This window comes from Anopheles darlingi, chromosome X (assembly GCF_943734745.1).
Source record: "Anopheles darlingi chromosome X, idAnoDarlMG_H_01, whole genome shotgun sequence".
NCBI classification, from domain to species: domain Eukaryota; kingdom Metazoa; phylum Arthropoda; class Insecta; order Diptera; family Culicidae; genus Anopheles; species Anopheles darlingi.
This window is the reverse complement of record NC_064873.1, coordinates 8106554-8127554: the sequence shown is the minus strand read 5'-3', so window position 1 is coordinate 8127554 and position 21001 is coordinate 8106554. Positions and strand designations below refer to the sequence as shown.

General features: G+C 52.6%; 3 protein-coding genes across 6 annotated transcripts in view; 2 read left to right on the top strand and 1 right to left on the bottom strand.

Annotated features, from left to right (window-relative positions):
* LOC125957557 (sodium-dependent neutral amino acid transporter B(0)AT3) overlaps positions 1–3584 on the bottom strand; it is a 6802-nt gene extending 3218 nt beyond the window's left edge. Inside the window, exons 1-3 of one of the 3 annotated variants that reach the window (XM_049690364.1) lie at positions 3484–3584; positions 449–1083; positions 79–371 (exon numbers count right to left, since the gene is read on the bottom strand). In XM_049690364.1, coding sequence (XP_049546321.1) covers positions 79–371; positions 449–541 — 386 coding nt within the window. In that variant the 5' untranslated portion in view covers positions 542–1083; positions 3484–3584. Of the gene's footprint in view, positions 1–78; positions 372–448; positions 1084–2424; positions 2841–3483 lie in introns of those variants that run through there. The other 2 variants (XM_049690348.1, XM_049690356.1) reach the window with 2 other exon arrangements.
* A 605-nt stretch (positions 3585–4189) lies between these two features.
* On the top strand, positions 4190–17211 carry LOC125957460 (brefeldin A-inhibited guanine nucleotide-exchange protein 3). 2 transcript variants are annotated; one of them, XM_049690181.1, is made up of 8 exons: positions 4190–4501; positions 5851–5995; positions 6070–6203; positions 6281–7044; positions 7138–7452; positions 9417–11351; positions 13311–13752; positions 13820–17211. In XM_049690181.1, the coding sequence occupies exons 2-8, from the start codon at positions 5911–5913 to the stop codon at positions 17042–17044; spliced, it is 6900 nt and encodes a 2299-aa protein (XP_049546138.1). In that variant the 5' UTR covers positions 4190–4501; positions 5851–5910; the 3' UTR covers positions 17045–17211. The 2 variants fall into 2 exon arrangements, with proteins under 2 accessions (XP_049546138.1, XP_049546129.1); XM_049690172.1 differs by lacking the exon at positions 4190–4501 and adding an exon at positions 5541–5734.
* Positions 17212–18714: 1503 nt separating this feature from the next.
* On the top strand, positions 18715–19776 carry LOC125957815 (uncharacterized). Its single transcript, XM_049690800.1, has 3 exons — positions 18715–18927; positions 19078–19376; positions 19465–19776. Exons 1-3 carry the CDS (start codon positions 18870–18872, stop codon positions 19558–19560), a joined length of 453 nt encoding a protein of 150 aa, XP_049546757.1. The 5' UTR covers positions 18715–18869; the 3' UTR covers positions 19561–19776.
* Positions 19777–21001: the final 1225 nt, after the last annotated feature.

Below are 21001 nucleotides of genomic sequence, written 5' to 3'. Positions count from 1 at the left end.
CGAGAGAGGGAGGAGAAGATGAGAAGCAGCGCGATGGAGCGATGAACATGAGGCAGAACATTTCCCCTGTGCTAATACCCGATCGTCGCCAACAGGAACGTCCACTTGCTGTCCCAGCTTTCGCGCTCATCCTCCGGCTTCTCCACGATGGCCGCGGCCGGTTCCACGATCGAAGCCTGCATCGCGAGCTTCCGGGCGGTAGCAGCAGTAGCAGTCGGTGCCTGCGACGGTGAAGGACCGATGTCCAGTATCTGCGCCATCGGTGGTTCATCGTCGCTGATGAACGCCTGGTTCGTGGCACCGTACACCGTCGGTGGTGCATTGCGGTGGGAGGCACCATTCTCGGCACGTACCAGCCGGCTGCGTAACTCCTAGAAAAACAAAAGCAGACCCCCCCCAGGACGGGTTAACGAATCGCGCTCCATCACCTTCTCCTCCTCATGCTTACCCTTAGCTCGAGCTCATCCAAGCTACGGACGGTCGCCTGCTGCAGCAGATCCCGGGAGCTCTGTCTGCGGAAGAGATGGGCAGTGTTGGCCATTGCCGAGCGGGCGCCGCGCCCGAAACCGGAAACACCGGAAAGGGATCAGGGGGGATGAGGATGAGGAGATGTGGTGTTTAAAGCGGGATAGGGGGATTTTGGTGGTGGGGGCAGGGGCGGGGGTTAGGAGACAAAGCGAAACCGCAAGGTTTGGAGTGCCTCCTTTAACACTCTCGGTATCGGGGGTGTGTGTGTGTGTACGCCCCCGGCTCTCTCCTTTCTCTCTCTCACCCCTACCGGGATGGATCGCGGGGGTGGGGGAGTCACCTGCGATGCGGTACTCCGCCTTGGGGTTCGGGGTTTCAGGTGGTACTGGTTGCTGGTGTGGGTGCAGGAGTATCGTGCATGGCGTGCTGCTACAGTACAGTGCCCGTTGTTTATCTGTCGCGTGCGCTGGTCGTGCGTAAGGGTGTGTGTGTGTGTGTGTGTGTGTATGTGTGTCAGACCGGGCCGGAGCCGGGGCCTGAACCGGGCAATCGTTCGGCGATGATGGTGGTGGTGGTGGTGGTGGTGGTGCTGGTGCTGATAGGTGCTGATAGGTGCTGAAGGTGATACAATAGGCGAATATAAAAAAAAAAGATACACGCTGTAGATTTTCTGTGTAGATATTAATGTGCAAATAATGAGTTACGATACCCGATACCCGCCCCTTCCCCTCTGTCTCTTTACCCATTCTCGTCCCACCGAAGCCACTTCTCCCCTTTACCCCCTAACAGCCCTTCCCCTTCCACTAGTACACTGGGAATGGGAACGGAACAATGTAAGAACAGAACAGTCAACAGGCAGAAAGGCAGGCAATGGCAAGACAGAAGGACGAGTAAGACTGATCGCAAAGGCATGATAATGGTGTCTGCGCGAGGAAAGTGTGAGGAGATAGCAGCGCGAGGCGCCCGGATGACGACGACGGATGGTCTTCCGGTTTTCCGGAGCGCTGCAAATCCAAAAGCGACTCGGACGCACATGACATACATACACACACGCACACACACTTGCACACACACACATGCACACGACACCTCGTGATGCCTCGTCAAACATACCAACGCCCCTGGCACTGGGGCCTGGCATGGGACAATCGGAATGATGGTGGTGATACGGTGCAGTTTGTGTGTGTGTGTGTGTGTCTGTGTGTTGTGTGGGAACGGGGCTGTTTGCGGGGTGCAGATACTCTACTACCACCGGAATCCCGCGCCGTGGCTGGAATGCTGGAAGAGCAAGGGGGGTGCAAACGGCATGCACACACAAACCAATCGAACCAAAAAGCACAAATACAAACACACACACACACACAAACTCGGAGATGCCAGTGAGGAGTCGGTTTCGGGGAGTGTTACATAATCCTTCCCAGCTACTCGTCTCGCCTCTTACGTAGCCACTTCACCCCCCCCCCCTCCCCCTCCCTTACCCTTCCTGCCGGAGGACCAAGAACCAAGAATCCAAATCCCACTAATCCCCTTTCCCCTCTCTCTCCCCCGCTGCATGCACTGGTTTCCGGAGTGGGACCCTGGTGTCACTAACCCCCCCCCCCCCTCCTCCCCTTTCCACCCCTCGTACACCGTTCCTCTCCGTGCAGGACCCCAAGCGACCGAATTGTGGTTGATTGATTCTGTGTCCTTGTTGGCACTTTTGATTGTGCGAGTGAATCGCGCAAGATGCAATGGGGGGAGGGAGGGAATGGGGTATGGCGAGATGAGGGTAAGGAGAGGAGGCTCATCATCAGCCCACCCACCCAACCAACCAACACCCAGCACCGAGAGCTGCTGAGCCAATTGTTGCGCTGCGCTGCGAACGATATCCGTTCCGTTCCGGAGAAATCCGGAGCACTACCATCCCTGAATGCCCTCTCCGCCCTTCCCCCCGTTCCCTGTTTTTTTTTCGCACACCTGGGCCACCCGCAAACGCCACACACACACACACACCACGCGCGCGTACAAAAACAAGCCCAACAACACTGGACTGCTTGCTGGACACTGGTCTGGGAACGATTCTGTGGCTACTGTTGCCTGCTCTGTTGTTGGTGTTGTTGTTGTTGTTGTTGTACTCTAGTACTCTCGGTCCTCGGGTACCGTGGTCCAAAGGGGCTGGAAAGGCTACCGTTTCCGTCTCCGACGACACACGCTGCGCTACTGTCGGGACGAGGCTCGCGCTCGCGACGATCAACACACGATAAACCAAAGCGAACCCCTCCGCAGGCTGGAGCAAAGGACTGCGTGCGCGTGCTGGTGCTGGTGCGTGCTCTACCAACTGTAGAGCCTTCCCTCTTCGAAGGCTCAAGCAGCGGACTAGCGAACTAGGTTTGCTACTAGGTTTGCTCCTCTCGATGATGTTCGCTCTCGATTTTGAGGCAGTCGCGTATCGATTTCTTCGTCACACGGAACGTTTGAGAGAGAGATAGAGAGAGGCAGAGAGAGAGGGAAAGAGAGAGAGAGAGAGAGAGAGAGAGAGCGAGGAAGAGAGAGAGGCAAACGGAAAATTGGAGCGCAAAACGAACACGAGAGAGAGAGAGAGAGAGAGAGAAAGACTACTACTTGGCTACGATGGCTTACTGCGATTGAGCGGATTGGCCACGGATGCCCTATATATCGCAAGCAGAAAAGGACATTGGAGGGGGGCGGGGAAGTGCTGGAAGTTGGGTGGATTACTGGTACATTGGAATGTATTTCTTTACAACTGCTCGCGGACGGACGTACAGAACGCGTCCCGCGCTCGCACGTACTGCACGCAAAATCACGACAAAATCCCACTACTTATCGTCAGACTTTACTGTACTTGGATTTTTGGCATTTGGTTTTGGTTTATTTCTGATTTCCGTCGATGCGTCAGTCACTGTTTTTTTTTTGTACTGTACTCTCTGTAGTAGAGAACAGCACAAGCTCTACGGCTACGGCTTACGGGAAGCAGTAGCAGCGGAGCAGTGATAAATAATGTCAATGTCCTGGCACCTGGTTCAACTGCACACACTGCAAGGCCTACTGTCAGGTTTCTAGGGAGAGACTCTCAAACGGCTCCCAGTATTTGTTGATTGAATGTATTTCCAAGTATTTGTTTATTGAATGTAGAAAGTGTATGGCCTGAACACAGAATCTGAAAAACTTAAGATACGATCTTAAGAACTAGACGTGGCGCAGGATAACAGAGAAAGAGAGAGAGAGAGAGAGAGAAAGAGAGAGAGAAAGAGAGAGAGAGAGAGAGAGAGAGAGAGAGAGAGAGCTGCTGTAAACGCGAAACAGGAAGATGGAAGTCGAACAATCAATCATCGCGCCTGTGTCCAGTGCTTTAAGCACACGACAACACAACATGCAGCAAATGCAGTATCCAAGCCATCCAAGGCATCCAAAGGGAGCAGCAGCACCAGCTGGAGACACTGGTGGAGACGGACAGACGGACGGACAGGACGGACGGTGGACACCGGCATCATAATAGTAACGGTGACGGTGACGTTTATAGCAACGCGTTTGACAGCTGCTGCTGCTGCTGCTGCTGCTGCTGCACCCATGATGGCCGCAACAATGGCGCGTTGTACGCGCAGCCGCGTGAATCTGTCTGCCTGTAGCGCGCGCGTGTGTGTGTGTGTTTCACTGCCACAGAATCACGGAAAGAAAGCAGAGCACCCCTCCATACGCTCGGCAGGCGTCACGAAAGACGGGTGAGACGACGGTGAATTGTGCATAGAAAGAATAACACAGTGTAGATTGCGTGGTGGTAGTAGTACAACAAACAACACAGATTTGCAGTTCAGGGAATTTCAGACCGAGGCAGTCCAGGCGTGCACTGCCGGGGGGAAAAAACCGGCGACGCGTTGTCCAAGGTGTTAGGGTACGGTTTGGGAATTCCAAAGCTTGAATGGTTCCTGGCAGCTTCCGCCAAAGCGACTGCGGCACCCGGCTTGCCTGCCTACAGCTCTACAGAATGTGTGCACCTACCTACCTGTTCCGGTGCCCTGCCGCGGTGCATTGAAGTGTGAGTAACCGCTTTGCTAAACGTTCGGTTCATCCATCGGGGCGCAGGTTGGGCGTCGGATCCCGCCGACCAGACTGACCCCAGGACTGCTCCCAGGAAAGGGTCCATCTAGCGAGCCATATGGAGGATTAGCATAAGATTGGGAATGGGGGGGAGAAGGCCCTCCCCTAACCACTCCCTCTGAAACTCCGCGCGTCAGGAACGGGGTGTGTTTGTGCGTGTGTGTGTGTGGAACAGTGGTTTCCTTATCGATTTTACGCTTTGTTTCGCTGGACAGACAGTGCGGGACATGCGCCATACGTGTGGCGTGCAGCTGGCGAGCGTTCGAGGTTAACGTAGGTCCTGCAGCTGCAGCGGATCGCGAGGAGTCCGTGCCCGTGAGACCATCTGGTGGCCACAGCAGACACCTCACACCGACCGAGGGCTGCGATATGCAGGCCTAGCACCAACAGCAGCAGCAGCAGCAGTCCCGGCATCAATCAATTGTCGATAAGCGTTTGCATGTAAGGGCGGAAGGGGGCGGAGGGGAAGAGGAGTCAGATATCGCGGGGCGGGGGTATGGTAACCATCCAGCACACCCCCGCTTCTGGCCTATTCCCCTATTCCGGGTTCTGTGGCGCGCTTTTGTTGTGTGTGTGCCGTAGTGTAGTCTGGATCTGGACGTTCATTTTATCTTCATGCTCAAATGTTGACAAAATTCGGATCGGGTTAGTGTTCGCGTTCGAGATGCAAGAAGACGCCCACGGTAGCCACTCCTCGGTGCCGTCGGACCGTCTGTAGGGCAATTGCCCAAGAAAACCCTCGGTTTCTGTTGTGTTCTACCACACACACACACACACGAAAGGGGAACGGGACTCGAGGAAATGTAAAGTCGCGTGGTATGATGGATAAAATGAACGTCTGTGGGAGCCGCATCCAGCAAAAGAGAGAAAGAGGGAAGCTGGGCAGCTGAAAAAGGGGGGGCTGCACTGTCTTTCGTTCCGTGAAAAAAAAGGGACCTCTAATAGCTTTGTTCTACCGTGGAAACAGGCTCCAGGCGTTGGACAACACTGCACCTCCAATGACGATCCGACACTGGCACAGTGTTTGCCAGTAGCAGTAGCGCTGTAGTAGTGCTTAGTTTGTGTAGTGCTCTGATTTGCTCCAAAATATCAACCCCCCTTCCGCTGCCAACCCATTCCTTCGATTTCCATCTCCCAAAGTAGTTGAACACCGTAGAGCTCACACACAGCTGTAAGTCCAGAGACAAGCGAAGAGAGAGAGTCAAAGTAGTGGCACGGAATCCTTCTAACCTTCCCTTCTGTTTTATCTCGTTCTGTACACGGACACACACACACACACATATATAGACATACTACTAAGGAGTCATTGTCGTCGTCGTCGCCGTCGTTGGCGTCATCGGCGCAAAAATGGAGGAACTACTGGCGTCGATAGTGAAGGAAGCGACCGGTAGTAAGCTGCAGAACCTCAAGCAGGCCGCCCAGATCGCACACGGTATAGTACCCCGAGTCTGGTCTGGTCTCGTCTCTCGTGTCTCACGGGCCACTTGTCATTTGTCTTTGGTACAGAGAAGCTATCCCGGCAGCACGGACTGCACCGGGATCCATCGTACGAGCTGCGGTCGGTCTGCTTCACCGCGCTCCAGATGGCACTCGAGACGAAGCGCCCAAAGTTCATCACCTACGGCCTGAACGGTCTGCATGTAAGGGGGGCGCAACCACAACCTCACACGCGATTCTCTCTCGCACTCTCTCACTCTCCTCTCTCTCTCTGTTTTAGCGCATCATACGGGATGAGCGGTTCTTTGCCGGGTTAGAGCCGGAGGACGATTCGCTGTGGTTGCCGGCCCAGTTGCTGCGGGCCACCTCGAGCCTCTCGACGGTCGCCAACACCGAGGACACGGTGGTGAACGTGCTGCGGTTGATACTCGCGATGGCCTGCTCCCCGACCTGCACCCTCAACGGGCGGCTCCTGATCGAGGTACTGTCCCGGTGTGGCGAGTGCTGGGAGAACGGTTCCCGGGCGGTCCGAGCCGCGTCGCTCGCCGCCGGTAGCCAGTGTTTGCGCACCTTCTGCGCCTTCCTCAAGGACGAGGCGGAGGAGATCGTCCGGCTCGATCCGACCGGCATCATCAGCCTCGGTATGGCGGCCGCCGTCTACAACGAGGTCATCCCGGTAATGCAGTGGCTCTGCAGCCGGCTCGTCGAACCGTCGGCTGCGGCCACGGCAGCCGCGGCTACGGCGGCTGCAGCAGCAGCGGCGGCCACCGCCAACGGTAACCACCGATCGGCCGCCGCAGCCGCCGTCGCCGCCATCACCTGTCACGACGCGACGCTCGGTGGCGGGACGGGCGGGAACGGTGGTTGCTCCAACTCCTCGCTCTACCTGATGGAGTGCATCCTGACGCTCGTCGTGTCGCTGCCGGCCGACGTGCACGCCAACCCGCACTTTACCGCCTTCCTTTGGCAAAAGTTTTGCCCGACGTTGGCCGCCACCATGGGGTCACCGGGGCGGGTCAACAAGGACAAGAAGTTCACGTACAGGTGGGTGGGGGACCAGATCCAGAGGGGTCGCGGCCCCGGTTTTCACACACACACTTCACTGACACACACACACACCACTCGGTTCGTTTGCAGGGATGCGATCCATCTGATCGAGAGCGAAAACCGAGGGTTCTTCACGCGCCCGGGCCTGGACGGACCGCAGGCCCGCTGCATCTATCTGACCAGCATCCAGTTGCTGCGGATCGCCGGCGCTCAGGGTAGCCTGCGGCCGATGCTGGAGGCGCTGTTCCATCGGATGCTGCTGCTGCCGATACCGGCCAACCGGACCGAGCCGCTTCGGTATGCGCGCGAAATCTTTAAATCCCCCGAGCGGCTCATCGATCTCGCCATCATCCTCTATCCGGATAAATCGCAGAGCAGCAGCGACGATATGGCGCTGTTCCGGCTGTAAGTATCACTAACACCAGGTCCACAATTAAGAAAACGGACCAACGTTGCATCATGACAGCGAGTCGAACATTTTGCGGTCGAATAAAGAGCCCCGCCAAAAAATACTGCAAACGTTGTGGTCGCAGCAGACGATGGATGTCAAGAGCTCGCTCAATAAACCGGAAACGAAGACAAGAACCCCTCGGAACCGGAGACATCCAATAGCAACATTCACAAGCGCTAATAGGAAACACTCTGTTTCGCACAAAAAAAAAACAATAGCGCTCTTGCATTCGATTCGTGAGCCAAATCATTATCCAGCAAAGGTGGCTTTTACCCTTCCTAACATTGTAAGGGAAGACTGTTGAAGCGCAACTTTTTCTATCAAAAAGGAAGATACTCGAATGATGGGGATGATTGTAACAGTGAAAGTTATTATGATGAAGCGTTTTGTATATTTGCTGGTTTGGTATCGATTGAAGAAGGTTCTGTTGTGATGAAACATCTTTCAGATGTTTCAGATGTTGTATTACTTACTCCTGGTAAACATTTCGACTCTTCAGTTGAAACTTTCTAGCGATTTCATTTTTGGATATGATGTCGCAATCATTCTGCGCTGCGCATGCTATGAGTATTTTTTTATGGGGGTGATTTCCTTCAAGACTAAATCGAATAGTAGTAAGATAACATTCTTGGTGAACTCCACTTAATCGTAATAACCTTCTGGCACTCTATTATAGCTTAATGTCCAATGACAAAAGTTGAAATTAGTTACTATCATTACAGTTCGCCAGATTAAACCATGTGGGGATCATACAGTCGCTTGAAGAGTCCATCAACCATGCTTTAAAGGTTTCCATCTACGAAAAGGCCTGATAAAAATACCAAAACTCATCCTTGTGGTATTAAACAATACTAGAAGAAGTATTGATTGCTAAAACGTCTTAGATTTTAGATGCTTTCTGCCGAGCTAGACAGATTTATGTTTAAAATCCTTACTGAGGCTATCATTTTGAAATAACCCATTTGGGGTTGTTTGGCTCCTTAAGCTAAAATTATACTTAAACTGTTAAATTTCAATTACATACGTCTTTTAGAGAGGAGCTTGGATATTTTATTTTATTTCTTCGCATTTACCTTTTTAATTTGATTACGAGTGCTTATTCTTTCAAGAGTATTGTGTAAAATTTTGGGATCAATCGAAACAAAACTGACAAAGATATTGATTTTTGAAAATCAACGTTCGATACAAGGCTCAATGCATCTCGCGGCTTTGAATCGCGTTTCCCAAAACCGAAAGTTTTCAAAGTTGGTGCCCATCGTAGCATGAAAACTGCTGGACTGATCGATTTGAAATTTTGAACACATAATCTGTACACTGTTTGCCAGGTAGCCCCGTCAAGTTTTTATGAAAATACTTTTTTTTTAAATAACTTTTTTAATAATGTAAATTGTCGTTTTTTGAGGCAACGCCGGAAAAAAGCATAACTTTTTCAACTTCAAAAATCTGCCAAAAATCGAAAAATGAGAAATTTAACAAAAACTCGACGGGGCTACCTGGATAAACTTATAATCTATCAAAAGAATATTTATTTGTACATTTCTGATGACCCGGCACGTGGCTACGATGGGCACCACAAAAACGTACATTTTTGCAAAGCTGCCTTTCAAGATCGCATGCCATGAACGTAGTTTTGATCAAATCTTCCCCAAAATAGAACCAAATATTCTTGAAAAGTTGACGTTTAATATGATACTCACTTGAACATATGAAGTTGAATGGTTTCTGCACAAAAAATCGTCAAAAATAAGCCTTTTCAGGCGCTTTAGTCGAGTGCCAGATCGAGAAAAAATGAGCTGTTTTCGCTGTAGTTCTGATGAACAACATTTTTAACTCACTCTGCTTTTTCTTCTCTCTCTCTCTCTCTCTCTCTCTCTCTCTCTCTCTCTCTCTCTCTCTCTCTCTCTCTCTTGTGAGCTAGCGTGATCGATGCGATGGAGGAGTGTGCGGCAGCGTGGCACAACGGTAGCACCTCCGTGTACGGTGCGCTCTGCTCGGCGGTCGAGTGTATCGTGGCACTGCTGGAGAGCCTACAGGTGCTCGTCTCGAGCGGTGGACTGGCCGAGACGCTCGTCAGCGAGCGAATCGCGGAGCTGGTGAACCGCCGGTACCCACGGCTCTCGGATGCGGACTACAGTGGCCCGTTGACGTACCAGTCGATGAGCCGGTTACCACCACCGTACCGCGATGCGGTGGCCGAGCTGCGCCAGAACGGCTACGAATCGTCCTCCGACTCGGACGGCGATGGTGGCAATGGTGGTGGTCCTGGGGACCACACGATCGATCCGGAGGTGGGCTCGATCGGTTCCGGCGATACCGAGGGCCCGGAGGACGAGGTGACCCATTCGTCCGGCGACGAAATGTCATCCCGGGCGAGCCAACAACCGATCTGGCTGTGGTCGCACATCGAAGAGTCCTCGTCAGCGACCGGGGCGACGACGGCGCCGACGACGGCGACGACAACGGGTGGGGGCCGTCCGGACGGTACCGACTGCGATCGGCAGCATGCGCGCGAGTTCGCGATCGTCCTCACTAATGTGCTCGTGCCCGCCCTTCTGAAGCTCAAATCCTCGATCGAGGTCGACGAAGCGATGCAGGAGTTCGCCTCGAAAGTGTGCCAGCAGCAGCAGCACTGTCTTAACCGGCTGGTGGACGGTACGGTGGGTGACCACCACCCTTCGGCACCACCGTACGGTCTTACCGCGCTCAATGCCGACGGTATCTATTTGGCCACCTTCTCCGCCCTACTGCTCGCCCTCCAGCTCATGAAGTCCGGTCACTACGAGGCGTCGTCGTCGGCGACGGTGACGGGGACGGTGACCGGGGCATCGCACCCGGGTGGCCGCACCGGCCCCGGCCCCGGCGGGATCGTCATCCCGCTTTCGGAGCAACAGTTCGTGACGTCGGTGCAGCACTCGGGCATCCTGGTGTACCAGTCGGCCGGTTGGCTCCGGGAGCTGTACCAGTGCATCCTGGCGACGAACCCGCTCGGGGCGATCGGTCCCGGGCTGGTGCTGGAGCAACCGGACGGTGGCCACTGTGCCCTGCTCGATATGCTGTACGATGCGGGCGGTTTCGGACCGACGCAGATGCTGTCCGACTGGATGCGGCTCCAGTCGGTCGTGCGGATGCCGAACGATGAGCGGACGGCTCAGCAGCAGGCGGCCAAAAAGATCGCTCGCCGTCTGCTCACCTGCTGCTGGGATTCGATGGTGACCGTGCTGACGGCTGGGTTGGGTGAAGCCGGCCAGGGAGCGGCCGGACCGGGGCAACACCACCGGGCCACCGGACCCGCACCGGGCCGGCTCGTGAAGCTGTCGAGCGTGAAGCGAACGTTGCGCGTGACGGGACACCGGGGGGACCACCAGCGGGGGATCGGTGGGCGGGGTGGAGCGGGGGGTGAGACGCTGTACGCGCTCAGCCTGGACGGGTTGCATGCGGCCGCCACCCTCAGCAACGCGCTCGCCCTCCAGCACCTGGCCGGCAACATCATCAACCTGATCGCGTGCAACGTTTGCCAGAGCGCCGGCCCCAAGATACCGGCCAGCCATGCGCTCTCGATGGACGTGGTGCTGTCCGGGGGGCTGGAGCTCGGTTCGCACAGTGCCGACTGCTGGCTGCCCGTCTTCTCCGTCTGCCGCCACGTCACGCAGCTCGAGCACGATCTGTTTAGCTCACAGAACGGTGCTGGCGGTGGCGGCGGCGGCGGCAGCAGCAACGGCGGCGGCGGCGGTGCTGGCACACAGTGCAAGGATGCATCCGAGGCATCGTCCGGCGGACCACGGATCGGTGGTGGCAACGGCAACACCGACAAACTACACCTTTCCCCCTACTCGGTTGACGAGGATGAGACGTGGTAAGTAGTGTGCTGATCAGCAATCCGGGATCAAACTCCATTCCAATGGCAATATGGCTTTTTGTTTTGTTTTGTTTTTTGTTTATCTTTATCAATGGCCCCATATTTTAACAAACAAAACACTTTTTCTTTCGCTTTTCTTACATTTCTTTTCGTTCGATTTCGTTTTTGATGCTGCTCACCGTCCACCGGCTATTGATTAATGAGTTCGAGCTCTGCTACACTGTGCTGTTCTTTGAAACTTCCCTAAACAAAGGCAAACGGGGTTTAAAAGCCCTATATTATATAACTGCAACAAAAAAAGGAACAGAATATTGTCGATATGCTTTGTTTGTTGTAAATATTTGTTCATTACCTTTGATGCAATATTGCTGCAAAGCTTTTAAGCTTTTACTTTCAAATCACTTGAAATGACCTGCACAGTACACGGCAAATCATCTCATTTATCCACTTGTTTACACATCGACTATCTAAGGTTCATTTTGGAAGATTGTGCAGATTTGTAAAAAAATCAATTCATCTTTATGTTTTGTTTAAAAACTACATTGATGGCATCAAATCTAGAAAGCTGAGTCTGCAAAACTTTTACGGAGCCCATCTTAGCTATCTTCTAGATGATCGGAAATATACAATTCATTATTCTTTTGTTAGATTATAAATTTATCCATTTACTTTATCAAAATTTAAAATACAAGTTTTGCATAATTTAAAAATAAATCAAAAATTTTAATGAAAATTCGACGATACTACCTGTGACCATTCAGTGTACAGATTATAAGTGTTCAAAATTTCAAATCGATCGATCCAATAGTGCTACGATGGGCACTGAATTTGAAAAAGCTTCGGTTTTTAGAAAAACGCATTCAAACTAGCGAGCATATTTTTTTCAAAAATCCCGATCTTCGCCAGTTTTGCTTGGATTGATCGAAAACTTTTACATAATACCCTTGAATAAGGATAAGCATTCGTGGAAAAATGTTCAAAAAAAGAAATGTGAATGAAAAAAAGACATTAACATACCAGGTGTATGCATATGAAACCGCCTTTATTTTGTCAGAAAAAAAAATTTATTCTGCGAAAATGGAGAAACTCTTATTTTTCAAACAAATGGCAATAGTTAGCTATACATTTTTACTATCTTTTAGGCAATTTACAGATGCTTCGCAAAAAAACAAGTCGGTATTTTGTATCAAACCAATCACAGGTCCATTTTTTCAAACTTTTGTAAGAATGTAAGCTGTCCCAGCGATGCAAATGAGTGTTGATTCGATAGAGCCAAGTCTGATGAGTTAGCCGCAAGCGATAAATGATCCCAATTCAGGTCTTGTATAGTCTTCTTGGCCGGTTTTCCGCGGTGTGGCGGAGCATTTTCAGCGAGCAAAATCGGTCTGTTTTATCAATTTCGATATTCCGGTCGATTTATGCGGATTTCACGATCCAAATCGATAGAGTGTTGCTTGTACAGCTCGCTAATAACCCTTTCGCCCAATACGGCATGCAATTCGGTGGTTTTGGCTAACATTTTTGGTGGTTTTTCGCGATTTTCGTTTGTCACATCAAAATCGCCATTTTTAAATTTCTTAAACCACACTTTGCACTGTGTTTCATAAAGAGCATGCTAACCGGAAGCTGCGGTAAGCATTTGATGCGATTCTGTCGCCTATTTTCGCAAATGGAAGCAGAAAATGAACGATTTCCGCATTTTGCAGTTTTTAAGGACGGAACTTGCCCATTTGTACACAATGAAAATAGTGGTTGTAGTGTGAAATTAGAATTATTGCGCACCGATTTTGATTAACAGATGCCGAACGAACAGAATGAAACATTGAGAACGGTTCTACGGTTCCATTTAGCTTAGATATAGCTGTAAGAACACGGAAGGCGAAACATTCTAAAATGCAAAGTTGCAAAGGCAAAGTTGAACACAAAAGCAATCATCTCTCTCTCTCTCTCTCGCAGTATCGATGTGTACAGCTTCCTGCAGGCACCGAGCACGAACGCGAACGTGAACGTGCTGAGCATCCTGAAGGCGTACGCGGGTAACGATGCGGTCCACCTGTCCCCGGCCGACACGGCCAAGATGCTGTGCGCGCTGTCGCACCAGGCGGATGTGCTGTTCGCGGAGGCCGCGGAACGGTTGGCGCTGCCCGCCCTGCAGCAGTTCCTCAAGAGCCTGTGCCGGGCATCGCGCGAACAGCTGTACAAGAGTGCGGCCTCGGTGAAGAAGCGCGGCCGTAAGTCGTGGTGGCTTGGCCGGCCCTGGAAGGTGAAGAACGATTCGCTGCCGCTGGCCCTGTTGCTGCACCGCGTCGGTGACGTGACGCTGAAGGTGTTCCGGGGACCGCGACCCCTGCTGCATGTGCTCAAGGTGTGGGCCATCACCGGGCCACACCTGATGGATGTGAGTGACTCTGCTTCGCGTTGCTTCACCTGAGCTCTAATCCCTCTCTCTATCTTTTTCGCATTAGGCCGCTTGTCACAAGGATCGGAGCATCTCGAAGCGGGCGATCGAGTACATCCACGACATCATCACCGCCCTGCTGGTGGAGCAGACCGAGCTGCCGCACTTTCACTTCAACGAGGCACTGCTGAAACCGTTCGAAAATCTGCTGAGCGCCGACACGTGCGACGCGGACGTACAGGACCAGATTGTCGCCTGTCTGTACGAGGTGGTCGAGGCACACCGGACCGAGATACGGTCCGGGTGGCGCCCCCTATTCGGCACGCTGCGAACCGCACGCAACCGCCCGGTGCACCTTGCAAACATCATCGACATCTTCCGAGTGTTTCTGGAGACGGACAACATGCTGGTGTTTGCGAATGCCGGCCTCGACTGCATTCTCTGTCTGCTGTCGTACCTGGAGATCTCGGGTACGGGCGGTGGACCGGGTACGGGCAGTAGCGCGCTCGGTCAGACAGTGCCCCAGACCGGTGGCCCGATGGTGGTGGTCCCCGATGGTGACGAGCTGGGCGGGTTGACGATGCGTTCCGGCGATTTCCTGTACGATGCGCTCAAGTTTCTCGAGCGGTGCGCGACGATACTCGACTTTATGTACCATATGCCACAGTGCCCGAACCTGCACTCGACCTACAAGATCAAGGGCATTAGCTATACGCACCTGATCGATGCCACCATACCGAGCTCGATGGAGCACCTGGCGTTCTTCGGTCAGGAGTATCTGCACGCGAGTGACGAGCAGTGCCGGATCAGCTACCGGGCGCTGCACATCGATCGCGAGTCCGAGATCCGCCGGTTGGACGAGCTGGATCGGCCGAGCGGTGTGCTGAAGGTTTGGTTTCTGCTGCTCGACGGTCTCACTAACTCGCTGATCGTCTGCCCGATCGCGCACCAGTCACCGATACTGCAGTCGATCTTTAAGATCTTCAAGCAGCTACCGGTTAGCCCGGGCGTCGAGTTTGGGTTCTACTGCGTGAACCATCTGCTGATACCGATGATCCAGGACTGGTTGCGCTACGTCAACAAGGCCCAGAAGAGCTGGGCACTGATCGAGAAGAACTTTAAGCACTGCTGCTGCATGACGACCGATCTGGTGGTCGACTTTCTGACCCGGGCCGTGACCGGTTGTTCGGCATCGGCCACCAGCGCCAGCGATCATCGCGTCGTCATTGGCAGCGAATCACAGGGCCACAGAACCAACGATGGCAAAGGGCAGCAACAACGGCAGGAACGGCGACACCAGCAGCAGCAGCAGCAGCAGCACCAACATCCGAGCCCGGCTAGTACGCTCGCCCTCAAGCAGCTGCTGCTGGTGCTGATCGAATGTTCGGCCCAGTCGCAGGAGACGATCGCCCGGGTTGGGGTGTCCTGCATGAAGCACATTCTCTTCTCCGCCGGCCATCTGTTCGGTGAGGAGCAGTGGGTCATCATTGCGTCGGCCATTCACCGGGCCAGCACGGTCTCGATGGCACCGCTCAAGCAGCTCATCTTCGCCTTCAATCGCAACTCGAACAGCTTCTACGGGGATTGCGCGAACGTGAAGGTTGCGGCACGGCGTGACAGCACAACCGAGGAGCTGCAGCGCATCCACTCGTTAGCGCAGCAGGTCTTCCTGATGGACTGCCAGCGAGAGGGCACGGCTGGTGGTGTAGTTGGTGCGACACGGGCGAGCAATCAACAGGGGGGTGGCAGTAACACAGTTGGCACACCCGGCACCACCGGTACCGTGACGGGCAGTGGCGGTATCGCTCCGACCACGTCCGGTATCGGTTCGAACGGGTTGCAGGAGGATCGTTCGTACTCCTTCCTGCTGCACCCACTACAGTGCCAGCCGGACGGTGTAGCGACGCCATCGTACACTAGCAGCAGCAACAGCAGCAGCACCACCAACACCACTAAAGCCGTGCCCCCGTCCTCCTCTTCCTCTAGCCTTCCACCGGTGAACGGTTGCAACGGGCCGGTTGATTGCTACATCATCCGCATACCGTACCGGAACCTGATCGTGGGCATGCTAGCCAGCCAGATGCTGCTCCAGCTCATCGCGAACGTACTGCTGAGCGGGCTATCGAACGTACCGAGCGAGCTAAACACCTGCTTCTACACCAGCAGCGGCCGAGCGGAAGCGGTCTCCTCCGCTTCGTCCTCCTCATCCTCCTCGACGATGGCAGCGGCGGCGGCATCGGCTGCTCCACGCGGTACCGGTGCGTCGACGGCCAGCAAGTCACCGTTCCAGCTGGGCCAGCACAGCAAGGAGATACTGTTGCGCGCCCTGCGCCAGTTTCTGGCCAGCGCGATCGAGTTCGATTCCCGGCCGGGGCTCAAGTTTCTGCTGCAGAAGGTGTCCGGTATCGAGTACGCCGCCAATCTGTACAAGCAGATGAACTCCTCCTGGATCATCCAGTACATGGTGCTGGTCGATACGTATCTCAGCAACGTCCGGCTGTACCAGCTCGATGTGGCCGATGTGCGGCAAGCGCTGGACCGTGCCCGCTACGATGCAGCGTATCCGGTCCTCCGGTCCGGGCCCGGTGTCGGTGCCGGTGGCAAATGTGACGATACCTGCCTGCAGTATCTGCTAGCACTGCGCGACCTCTGGGAGCTGATCGCCGAACACTTCATCAACCATCTCGAGCACGAACCGCAACCGGGACACCTCGGTCACCGGTACCGGCAGACCGGCAGCGGAGATATGGCCGCCGGTACACCGCTGACTACTACGAGCGACCAACCGGGACACGACGGTGATCATCACGTCTGGCCATCAGCGCAGCAAGCGACTGCCATCGAAGAGGAGTGCTCGCCGGTGACACCGAAAGCCGACACTGCGGGTCGGCAGCAGGAACAGGCGAAAGAGCTTGAATCCCTGCACCAACAGCAGCAGCAGCAGCAGCAGCAGCACTACAAACAACTACAGGACAGCACACCGCAACCGCTGACACCGCTGGCGGAACGGCCGAAGTCGGTGATACCGCCGGAAATTGAGCAGCAGCGGGCACACAGCATCCAGCGCGATGTGTCGTACAAAACCTCCGCCTTACGGCAGCTGATCGTCGCCTCGATCGAGCTGATTAAGCTGCTGCCCGACGAACAGTCGGACTATTTACAACTTTTGTTGACCCCCACGATACGGGAAGCGTTTCGCTACGTCGAGGAGAACCAGCAGCAGCAGCCGCAGCCGCAGCAGCCGCAGCAGCAGCATCAGACCGGCGCCAGCCTAGACGTGGTTGCCCACTAGAGTGCTGCTGTTGCTGCTGTGAGCCCTGTTCGCCCCCCCGGACCGGGCACGACCTTCCCCACAACTACGCCCACATAATCGCTTGGAAAATTCACAACCAACCAAAAAAGTATTAATTGCGCGCTATGCTGTATCAGCCTCAGATCCCCAACCCAGCCCCCTCCCCTCCCCCCTCAAATCCACAAAAACATTGTGTATGTGTAATTTAAAAGTTGTGGTTACTCATAAAATATATTTCTCATCAATGTGGGTAGCGTTACTTGCCATTTCCTCTGTCGCAAAAAACTCCAGAAAAACAGCCGCAACAAGCGTTGCAAATGGCAGATTTCACACAAAAAAGATGTCCCGGTTGCTGTTGGCTCCAATTAGTTCCTTGCGGTTGTGCGTGTTGAAAACGGAACCAGCAGCTACGATAAACCATTTACCTAAAGGGAATGAAATCGAGCCATTTCCGACACGATTAGAGGGATCGGTGATGAACAAAAAAGATGTTCCATCGGGATTACACAAAGCAACACGTGTCATGTGTAATGGCTTATGCGGAATTGCAACAGGTTTCGATGGAACGTATCGATGGATCCACCGGCATCTAATTCATACCGGCCTCTCCGTGATCTCCACCTTTTTCGCGCATTACAAAATGTCGTCTGTTGGTAAGAAAAAAAGGTTCATTTTTGAGGATTTTTAGTGAAGAAACCAATCAACTTTAATTTTTTTAAAATAATCTCATATTAAACTACATCTTTTCATGAATATTTGGTTCTATTTTGGGGAAAATTAGTTCAAAACTTCGTTCATGGCATCCAATCTAGAAAGGCAAGTCTGCAAAAATGTACCATTTGCGATGCCTATCGTAGCCACGTGCTGGGTCATCATAAATATACAAATCAATATTCTTTTGTTAGAATATAAGTTTATCCAGCTAGTCCCGTCGAGATTTTACAGATTTACCTATTTTTCAATTTTTGGCAGATTTTAAAAATTGAAAAAGTGATGCTTTTTTCGATGTTGCCTCAAGAAATGAGTTTTATATAATAATTTAAAAAAAAAAGGATCAACATTTTTTAATAAAAACCCGACGGGGCTACTTGGCAAATAGTATAAAGATTAAGAGTTCAAAATTTCCGTCCGATCCGTCCAGTAACGGTCTTGGAAAACGTGGAAATTTGAAAAAGAGCACGTGCGCACCCCACGTGGCGAACTTCAATCGCACCTCTCTCTCTCTCTCTCTCTCTCTCTCTCTCTCTCTCTCTCTCTCTCAAATTAGCAGTTGAGTTTTTCTCTCCCTCTAACTTTGCCGAAGATAGCCGAAGCGTTTTTTTTTCTACTTTTTCAACTGACCAAAACCCAACTGAGCTACGAACGGACTGAGCTACGGGCGAAATGAGCAACTGGCAACATGGGAATCTGAAATTGAGAGCGCACGCAGATGCGCACCTATTTTATGAATGGCTGCCAGAAAAGTGGCTTCCGATTCGATCGCCCATACTAGCCATAATTTGGGAGCAATCGAAGCGTGTAAATTCGATGAAAAATACTGTTTCGTTTCGTGCTATAACTTCACCTGCCTGTAGTTAAAACACCCTTGGTAGGCAGCGTTCACACCTTTCGTTCCCACCTGTTATGCTACATGGGTTGTTTGTGAAAAGGGTGTGACTCTCGCGGGCGGGGCATCTCACCTGTCAAACTGGTAAACGCTTTTGTTTGTGGTATTGTCCTGTAGAGTTTTAGGTAAACTATTGCCTTTCCCTGCCCGATTTAGTAGTTTCGGTTAAATTAGGCTTAACGAAGTCTTGACGATTCAATCGGGAACGGTTTCTTCACAATGGATTACTCAGCGCTAGCGGCCTCGTTATTGCTTTTCGTAGCGCTGATCGGTACCTGTAAGTATCTCACCCAACCGATCCACGGCTGGGTGCGTCATCGCTGATGGGTGGCGCCAACAAGCCAAACAAACCATTTCCCGTTCCGCAGCAGCATGCTCCGTTGTTCTAAAATGTACCCGGCTACATCGCTGTATTTGCTCTTTCCAGCTAATGCCCACGAATGCTACGTTTGCTCGAACCAAACCGGAAACACCGACAAGTGCCTTAATACGGTGCGCATCTGCGAGCAGGGCGAAGATGCCTGCCTCACCGAGATCAGGTGGGGTAGCACACCCTACTTCTCGTTGGGCGCCCAGAAGCAGTTCTACGTTTCGAAACGGTGCGCGAAAAAGGAAATCTGCCAGCGCATCAGGACCAAGCACATGCCCTACTGCACACACATCTGGTACGAGGACTGGACCTGCTCTGCTTGCTGCTTGGGTGATCGCTGCAACTACTACGTCATCGTAAGTCGATTCGAAAATATTCCCACCTCATCCTCATCTGTTTGCTCAATGCGTGTGGTGTTTGTGTTGATCTTTGTACCACCTACAGAGTGATGCTCCCGCGGCGCTCACCTCCTCATTAATGCTGCTGGGATCCGCGATGGTCGTGTTTGTTGTTCGCACCGTTTTGCATTCTTCATCGTAACAGCACCTGGCATCCTCGCATCCACCTTCAGCGAACGAAACAGATGAAGCCAAGAATGTGCCTTTGAAGGAATGCAGAACAACACTAATGAGTACAGTATTGTAACGTCACATTCCTACTCACTCGTTGCCGTCCAGCCGTCTAGATAGATTTAGTGCGACCATGTATCCGCCCGCTGAAATACATGTAAATGAATCTCTTTTTTTAATACTTTAACCGTACTCCCCTCTCATTCCGATCGAACAGAGCAAATTAGCCGATTGCGGCGGCAATGTGCTCTATGGTGGCCTTGTAACCTTGCATTTATATCATCTCATTACTAATGATTCCGCGTTCGATATAATCACCTGTGATCGTCTTGGCCTACTTTTTGACGAGCACAGATATGTTTTTTGGAATGGGAAGCAGTGGCGGCGACGGGTGGTGTTGTACCGATGACTGTTACGATCTAACTCGATGATTACTTGTGAAGATCGTCGGGCTAAATTGCACCGTAATCGACCGATCGACGGGGGTGTGAGTAATTAAACGAAATGCATGTTAATCGCAATGTGAATCGTCCGACTCCGAAGGGGTCATTAGGCAGATCGTTGACCTTGGGAAATGATATGCTCATAGTATCGATCAAACACCGAAACACCACAATGCGGTTCACTCCCACGCGCTTGCATTCCTTCGATTTTGTTTCGATTTCCTTCAAAAATGTAAATCGCCCAATCAAACGACCCGACGGCCGACGGACGAAGAGAAACGCGGAATGCACGAAAAAAAAAAAAGGGTAGGGTGTCCTTGGCACTGCCGAAGGGCCCGGTCTTGGGACCGGTCTCAATTTCAATGGCACCGTAAAGATCCGACCTCGACACTCAGCATCGATGTACGTTCCATTCATCAATCATCGGAGCCGGCGCGGCACGGTGGAGATGTGGGTCGCGAACAAGTTCGTCTCTTTGCGATTCCGTCTGCAATCCAAAGCCGACGTTAAACGCTTCAGCGACACGAGCTTCGAGCGGTAATTAAAAGTAAATAAATACCTAACAACAGGACAAATCAGGCTAACATCTACCTCCCCGTACACCTGTGCGTTAATTTTTTTTTGTGTGTGTACTGTTGTGTGCACGCGCGCATGTGTGTGTGTGTGTATGTATGTATGTGTTTTTATTCCTCCACTCCCCCCTCCACGCTGCTGTTTTTCGTTTATCGTGATCTACTGCTTGCGGATCAACAGGCTGCAGGCTCCGGTATGCATAATGCTACCCCAAGTAGATTACCTTGCTCGCGGAAGACGGCAGTGGAGAACCGCCGAACGTCGCTGCTCTAGTGCCACCACGGCACGGCAAAGCCAATCCCCTGCGTGTCATGTTAATGAGCGCGTGATCGTGATGCCTGATGCCTGGTCCCCGGCTACCCCGTTACTCCGTCATCGGGCCCAGAGCGGCCGCTT

Bases quoted from the DNA above. Each gene is read 5' to 3' on its own strand.
- LOC125957460 (XM_049690181.1), top strand. From the start codon at position 5,911: ATGGAGGAACTACTGGCGTCGATAGTGAAGGAAGCGACCGGTAGTAAG. The intron at 6,204-6,280 runs GTAAGGGGGGCG...TCTCTGTTTTAG, and splicing joins ACGGCCTGAACGGTCTGCAT to CGCATCATACGGGATGAGCG. The intron at 7,045-7,137 runs GTGGGTGGGGGA...GTTCGTTTGCAG, and splicing joins GACAAGAAGTTCACGTACAG to GGATGCGATCCATCTGATCG.
- LOC125957815 (XM_049690800.1), top strand. From the start codon at position 18,870: ATGGATTACTCAGCGCTAGCGGCCTCGTTATTGCTTTTCGTAGCGCTG. The intron at 18,928-19,077 runs GTAAGTATCTCA...TGCTCTTTCCAG, and splicing joins CGTAGCGCTGATCGGTACCT to CTAATGCCCACGAATGCTAC. The intron at 19,377-19,464 runs GTAAGTCGATTC...TACCACCTACAG, and splicing joins GCTGCAACTACTACGTCATC to AGTGATGCTCCCGCGGCGCT.